The 7,709-nt window shown below is 52.4% G+C and overlaps 1 protein-coding gene across 1 annotated transcript in view; it reads right to left on the bottom strand.

Annotated features, from left to right (window-relative positions):
- The window catches only part of MICAL3 (microtubule associated monooxygenase, calponin and LIM domain containing 3), a 128,900-nt gene that overhangs the window by 47,954 nt on the left and 73,237 nt on the right, over nt 1–7,709 (bottom strand). Inside the window, exon 19 of the mRNA XM_008061287.2 lies at nt 5,734–5,929. Within this exon, the coding sequence (XP_008059478.2) occupies nt 5,734–5,929 (196 nt within the window). The remainder of the gene's footprint in view (nt 1–5,733; nt 5,930–7,709) is intronic.

The following is a 7,709-nucleotide window of genomic DNA, read 5'->3' as shown; positions in this document are numbered from 1 at the left end:
GCAGTGGCACGATCACACTCACTGCAACCTCGACCTCCCGGGCTCACACGATCTTCCTGCCTCAGCCTGGGACTCCGGGCTGGGACTCCGGGCGCAAGTCGCCACGCCTGGCTAATTTTTTAAGAAAACGAGATTATCACTATGTTGCTCAGGCTGGTCTTGAACTTCTGGGCCAAGCAATCCTCCTGCCTCAGCTTCCCAAAGTGCTGGGATGACAGGCATGAGCCACCGTGCCCAGTGAATCTCCCCATTTTTACAAATGAGGAGCCTGAAGCCTGAGGAGGTTCGACCACCTGTGGTCATGATTTCCACCCATGTCCACAACATGTCATGCTGTGCCCTCTTGGGTGAGTCTCCAAGAATCCAGGAGTTCTCTGGCCACAAGCAGCTGTCAGGGTCGCAAGTTCAGGAAGGATGTCAAGATCAAGCTCCTGGCTGCCTGGGTTCAACTTTAGGAAGCAGAAACCAGGACCTCAGGCAGGCCCTACTGTGAGCAAAGCAGCCTGCTGCGTGGAACGCCATTTGAAGTTTCCAGGAAACGTGGAACCATGGCTTCCATTTTTCAATGAACCCATGGGTGAATATCATCCAGACAAAGACTGTTTCCCCCTATACCTGGCTTCTTTCTTCCCCTTTCCTCAGAGCGTGCTGGCAAGGCATATTCCCAGCAATGAGTCATGAGATGCAGGTGACCAAGCAAAGCTGAAAACAATGTGGGCATCACACTTAATCAATACAACTGTAAGCACTGTATAGGAATTTGCATGATTGCCTTGCTTGCTTGCTTGCCTTGCTTGCTTGATTATAAAACTGCTGGCTGTACTGTCCCAAGGTATGGATTCTTCACCGACCAGCTGCCATCGGTGCCTCCCCTAAGTCTTAATAAAGCATTGTCTGGCTGTGTGCAGTGGCTCATGCATGCAATCCCTGCACTTGGAAGGCTGAGGCAAGAGGATTACCTGAGTCCAGGGGTTCGAGACCAGCCTGGGCAACTTGGCGAGACCTCGTCTCTACAGCAAATCAAAAAAATTAGCACATGCCTGTGGTTCAAGCTACTTGGAAGGTTGAGGCGGAAGGATCACCTGAGGCCAGCAGGTTGAGGCTGCGGTGGCTGTGAGCGTGCTACTGCACTATAGCCTGGGCGACAGAGTGAGACTCTGACTCAAAATATAATAATAAAAAATAAAAAATAAAGCAGTCTCTCTCCCTGCTAAGCCTCCAAGGGACTTTTTTGGAATAGGTGAACACTACACACAAGTCCTCTCAGATTTGAGGTTACCATGTGACATCACTTACAATGAGATATACCTTGTGCAATCCTCTGTCCTGCTTGGCCATATTCCTGGCTCTTACCTCCCTGGCAACTGAACACACACTCTACTGCTAGGCAGACTGACTAAGATACATATCCTCCAGCAACCTCCAAGGCAGAAGTGTAATCTGTGCTAAAGCCAGTACCTGGCTCAGTGATGGCTCACGTACTGTCTCTGCCGGAGAAGGGGGCGAGGTAGAAGGGAGAAGACCAGGCAGGAACCCCCATTTACTCGTGGCCAGCCTTGAATGGGCAGATTTACCTATGGTAGTATTTTTTTTTTTGAGTTGGGTGGTCTCCAGTTGCCCAGGCTGGAGTGCAGTGGCACAATCACGGCTCACTGCAGTCTCAAACTCCTGGGCTCATGCAATCCTTCTGCCTCAGCCTCCCAAGTAGCTGAGACTTACAGACGTGTGTCACCACACCTGGCTAATTTATTTTATTTTATTTTTTGTAGAGATGCGGTCTTGAGATCTTGCTATGTTGTCCAGGCTGGTCTTGAACTCCTGGACTCATGCGATCCTCCCACCTCGGCCTCTCACAGTGCTGAGATTACAGGCGTGAGACACAGCGCCTGGTCACTTCGCTGTTGGAATTCTGATATAGGGTAATGCCCATGGGGTGGCCTGCTGTTGACTTTTGGGGAGTCCTCTGTAACCTTGGCAATCCTACCCGGAAAACATGCCTGTTTGCTCCAGCTCTCCTGACCTGTTCTCTGGGGCCATGAATCTGTAAACACTAAAGAACTTCCGGGGATGGGTACAACCCAACCCACCTTCATTGCCTGGGGCAACTTCTTCCAGCCATGCAGTCAGGAAAAACAATACTAAAATCAGAAAGCCAGTTCTCCCTCTTTTTTGGCCATCTGGCCTTTCCACAGAAAATAAAAGTGCTGGCCAGGCGCGGTGGCTCAAGCCTGTAATCCCAGCACTTTGGGAGGCCAAGGTGAGACGATTACATGAGCCCGCAGGTTTGAGACCAGCCCAGGCAACTTGGCAAGACCTCGTCTATACCATTAAAAAAAAAAAAAAAAATTAGCTGGGCGTGGTAGCACGCACCTGTAGTTCTGGCTACTTGAAAGGCTGAGGCGGAAGGATCGCCTGAGTCCAGTAGGTCGAGGCTGTGATGGCCATGAGTGTGTCACTGTACTCTAGCCTGGGCGACGGAGTGAGACTCCAACTCAAAAAAAAAAGATAAAGAAAATAAAAATAAAAGTGTTGTTTCCAGGGTCTCCTCCAGAAGACACATCCTTCTTGCTAGCAAGGAAGAGTCACTGAGCTGGTTAGGACTGGGCCAAGTCTGTGATAAGGTTTGGAATTTATAGGCACTTATGTGACTGTGACTAAGCCATGAATCAACGATGAGCGCTACCTAGAGTGTCTGTGAGAAACAGACATTCCTGACCTCCAAGCCTAGGTACTCCAGGGGAGGGCCCAGGAATTACTGTTTTAACCAAGTGTCCAAGGTGGTGTTCGTCATGTGGGAGATTTAGAAAGCTTAGAGTGGTGCTTCTCAATGTGCGGTCTTTGAACCATAGCATCACCTGGGAACTTTTTGGAAACGAAAATTCTGGGGCTGGGCTGGGTACAGTAGCTTAGGCCTATCATCTCAACACTCTGGGAGGCTGAGGTGAGAGGATTGCTTGATGCCAGGAGTTTGAGGCCTGGGCCACATAGTGAGACCCTTGTCTCTACAAATAATTGAAAAGAAAAAAAAAAAAAAGGAAAGAAAAATAATAAAAAAGAAAATTCTGGGGCCCTATACCAGATCAAATGAACCAGAACTTCAGCCCAGGAGTCTGTGCTCTCGCAGGCCCCCGTCCTTGGAACGAGTGAGTCTGAGCCAACCCCAACTTCTGGCACTGACTCACTTGTTTAAGGAATCCAGCACAAGACTCTCTGGGCCTGCCCCTCCTAGGGAGAGGCTGCAAGGAGACAGAGTGACAGGGACAATAACTGCTGGCATTGACTCGCTGGTACCGGGCATTATATCTGTGCTTTATTGGATTTAATCCTCACAATAAACCTCTTAGGCACAGCGCCTTCACAGATGAGGACACTGGGGCCCAGAGAGGCTAAGTGACTTGCCTACGGCACGCAGGGAGTAGAGCTGGGCCTCAAATCCAGGTCTGCCCAACTCCAAGGTCATGCATGTCCTGACACATTCCCGCTGCTGCTCTCTGCAGCAGAGACCTCCATTAAGTCCTCCAAACTCATGGATAGTGAGGTCCTGGGCTGGACTGGTTAAGGCCTTAAAACCCTGTCATTTCTCCTCTTCTAGTCTAACATCTCAGCCAGGAAGGACCGATGGCTGAAAATGCACCTAACTCTGCCTGGTGCTGTCAGGAGGAGGGGGAAAAAAAAAACACACACATTTTTGGCATCCTCCAGAAAGATGATGACATTTGCAGTTCCTATCTCTGGCCCTGCACTTGCATAGCCTCTAATGCTAGTTCTTTTGCCCTCTTTTTTTTTTTGGAGTCCAGTTGTCACTCTGACACCCAGGTTGAAATGCAATGGTACAATCATGGCTCACTGTAGTCTCAAACTCCTGGGTTCAGGTGATCTGTCCACCTGAATCTCTCAAGTAGCTGGGACTACAGGCATGCACCACCATGCCTGGTTACTTTTTTGTAGAGATGAGGTCTTGCCATGTTGCCCAGGCTGGTCTCAGACCCCTGGGCTCAAGCAATCCTTCCGCCTTGACCTACCAGAGTGCTAGGATTCCAGGCATGAGCCACCGCATCCGGCCTTTTTTCTAGCCTTGATTTTGAGTAAGATAAGGCACGTATCGTGCTGCACGGATGTCGCATGCTCACTGCGCTACCCTCCTGCCACGGCTGCTACCAATCTTCCTGGAATGCCCTTGCTACATTATGGGAACTTGCCGCCCCACTGCCTTTCACAGTTGATAAATAACAGCAGAAAAGTTCTCAGGGCAGGAAAGTGGTGCTGACCCACACTCATTCACACTCATTCAAGGTCAAGCCTGTGCTCTGACATGCAGGACCACCCAGCCACACTGCAGAGACAGAGTGGACTGCGTGGTATCCCCATCACCTGGGCGGGGTGTGTCTCCAGGGGTGCTCTGGATAGAGATGCAGGGTTCCAGGGTATCGATGTGCAACTAGTGGCAGCTTCAAAACTGCAGGTACCGAGTGGGAGGCTGTCCCTGGCACACACGGAGGGGTGGTCGTGGGCAGCCCAAGAGGTGGTTCAGCCAGCATATGTGACCCCAGGGCAGAGGTGCTACATGCAGCTAAAAGCAGCTCTGCCCAAAAGCATTTCTTTCAAGAAGCCGTGTTTTGCTTTCTTGATCCCCAATATTCCTGTCACCAGGGCTGTTTGCAAGTGTCCGGTGTAGACTCCAGTGCCCAGCGGGGCTGCAGTAAGCATTCCCACCCTGAGAACTGCAGAACAGCTGGCCCTATGCCAACATCGTCCTTTAGCTCAGTTCTCTCTCGGCGCCCTTGATAATCTTCTGTTGAGCATCTGAACCCTTCTCCATGGGCACCGGTAGCCCTAGGGTACAAACAGGGGTCCCAGGAATGGAGCGTGATGTCCCCAAAGGCATCACCCAGTTAGATATGATCCACTTGTCGCCGCGTGTGGTGCTTTTTGCCCCCCTCTCTACCCACAGGAGGAAAAAAGACACCCAGAGAGGTAAGATGGCTTCCCCAAGACCACACAGTGAGCCAGTGGCTGAGTCACCCGATTCCAGCCGCCCCTCATGACATACCACGTCAGGGTGCCTTTCTGCCCGTGTCCCCCCCATAGAATCCGTCAACTGCTCACAGGCAGAACCTGGAACCCCTTCTCAATGCTTAACAACGTGCCAGGGATTTGGCAGGTGCTCGAGGAATACTACAGACCCTTTGAATTAAGTCAAATGGATGCGGTCCTCACTGGCTTACGAGGGGCTGAGAATCCAAAGGGATAGGGGAGAATAGACTTCAGGCAGCAGGGAGACGGGAACCTGAGCTGGATGCTCCATGCTGGTCTCCATCATCCCGACCCCAGTCGCAGTCGCCAGTGGCCTCTTGCCCACTTCACAGGGTCCTGTGAGGATAAGCTGACAAGGCGACGGGCACGAACGCCCTCTGTCCACGGCCCAGCTCTGTGCCAGGCCACCTACAAGTGTGTGTTTGTGCCACACGCTGTCTCCACACTCACACAGAGCAGTTCATGCAACTGTTACGCTCAATCTGCAAGGAAGCTTCTTCTGGTGCTACCCTCACTTTACAGGTGGGGAAACTGAGGCAGAGGCTCCGTAACTGGCCTAGGGTCAGCAGGTGGCAGAACCAAGATTCAAACCCAGAAAGTCTGGCTCAGTTTCCCACTGCTGATGAGCAGCTGGGCTGCCCTCCCAAAGCGAGGTTGTCACGAGGCCACCGCCCCGGGAGGCCATGGGCACGGGCTGACCTGCTGGCGGCGTCCTCCTCCGCGCCCTTGTCCAGCACGCTGCTCAGGTTGTGTTCCGCCTGCGTCTCCTCGGGCACCTCCTCCAGCTCCTCGGCCCGGCGCATGGACAGTCGGTAGTTCTCCAGCTCGATCCTCTCGGGGGTGCCCCGCAGCCGCTTGGCGATGCTGGGCTCCTCCAGGCCATTCACACTGGAACCTGTGGGACAAGCAGAGGCACCGTTCTGATGACAAACGGCGGAAAGGGACAGCAGCCACAGATGGCGGGGGTTGTGGGAAGGAGGGCCCGATGGATCCCCCAAGGCAGCCACCCCTCATTCACCAACAGAGTCCCAGCACCCAAAGCTGCCACCCCTCGGTGCAGTGACGTCAAGTCAGAACAAAGGACAGATCCAAAGTCAAAAAGGTCACGTTTGTGAGAAGCCAGGAAGGGACCCTGGCATGAGTGACAGAATGCCACCAAGTAGGAGAAACCAAGCCAGGTGGTCTCTATCTACCCTGCAGGTGAGGTGAGTTCACTGCTCCTTTATCACACCTGAACCCCAGCCAAGTTGAAGGAACAGCCAACCTACCCTGTGCCAGTGACCGGGTGGAGGGAGAGGACGTGGCCTAGACCTCAGGGAAGCCCCAACCCCTGCTGAGGAGCCAAGCACTTCTTAAGCAGTTTGGCACTGCCAAGGTCAGGCTCTGTGTGTGGCTGGCTCCCCTGAGGTGTCCAGGCAGAACGCCTCCCATGGCGGATTTGCCTCATGGTTAAATTTATGGGAGACATTTTTTGTTTAATAAGATGGCAGGCTGGGCACAGTGGCTCAGGCCTGTGATCCCAGCACTTTGGGAGGTTTAGGCGGGAGGACTGCTTGAGGCCAGGAGTTTGAGATCAGCCAGGGCAACGTGACCAGACCCCTATCTCTACAAAAATAAAAATAATAAAGAGAAAAACAAAACATTTGGCCAGGCTCAGTGGCTCATGCCTGCAATCCCAGCACTTTGGGATGTTGAGATGGGAGGATTGCTTGAGTCCAGGAGTTTGAGACCAGGCTGGGAAATATAGCCAGACCCTGTCTCTCCAAAAATTTTAAAAATGAGCCAGATGTGGTGGTACATTGCCTGTAGTCCCAGCTACTTGGGAGGCTAAGGTGGGAGGATTGCTTGAGGCTGGGAGTTGGAGGTTGCAGTGAGCTATGATCGTGCACTACAGCTTGGGCCACAGAGTGAGACTATGCCTCAAAATAAACAACAACAAAAAAACCCAGCAACATGGCACAGGTGACGCTGTGCCTGCCCATGGCATCACTGCTCAGCAGAAGAACAAGCCAGGCCCGAGGACCGGGCTAGGGCAGTACCCGCCCTCTCTCACGACAGGTACATTCCCCTTAAACTCTCAGTCCCCTGTGAGGGGACGCTCAGAAGCCACAGGGTTGTCCGGCCCCAGCACCCCTGGGTCTGAGCACCACTGATGACCTTTGCCTGAGTCAGCTAGGACACTGGGGCCACAAAACAGTGATTTTGAAACTCCTGCCATTCCCACTCCACTATTATTCTTTGGTAAAGAAGCACTTTCCCTTTTTGCTTCATTTTTTCAGGTACTATCGTGGACTCCTAGATTCTTAAACCTTCAGCGTTGTGACTATCATGTCTTTCATCTCCTTAATCTAGAATAGCTCGTCTCTGTTAGGACCACCACTGTTCTCTTTTGATGTTCCCTATTGTCCCCACTGTGGTCAGAGGAGGCCGCCATTTGTTCTTTGGTGTGTCCACTGTAATGTGATGCAGTACAGAGGTAGGGATGAGGTGAGATAGACCCAGGTTAGATCCCTGACTCCACCTAGTGATTGGCGGAAGGGTCTTAGAAAAACCTCTAAGCCGAGCTTGGTAGCTCAGCCTATAATCCCAGGCCTTTGGGAGGCCGAGATGAGTGGATTGCCTGAGCCTGTGGGTTCGAGACCCGCCTGGGCAGCTTGGCGAGACCTCATCTCTAC

This window comes from Carlito syrichta, unplaced genomic scaffold (genome assembly GCF_000164805.1).
Source record: "Carlito syrichta isolate Samal-C Ts95f unplaced genomic scaffold, Tarsius_syrichta-2.0.1 Scaffold305189, whole genome shotgun sequence".
Lineage (NCBI taxonomy): Eukaryota > Metazoa > Chordata > Mammalia > Primates > Tarsiidae > Carlito > Carlito syrichta.
The sequence above is the reverse complement of the archived record's forward strand: the minus strand, read 5'-3'. Positions and strand labels throughout refer to the sequence as shown.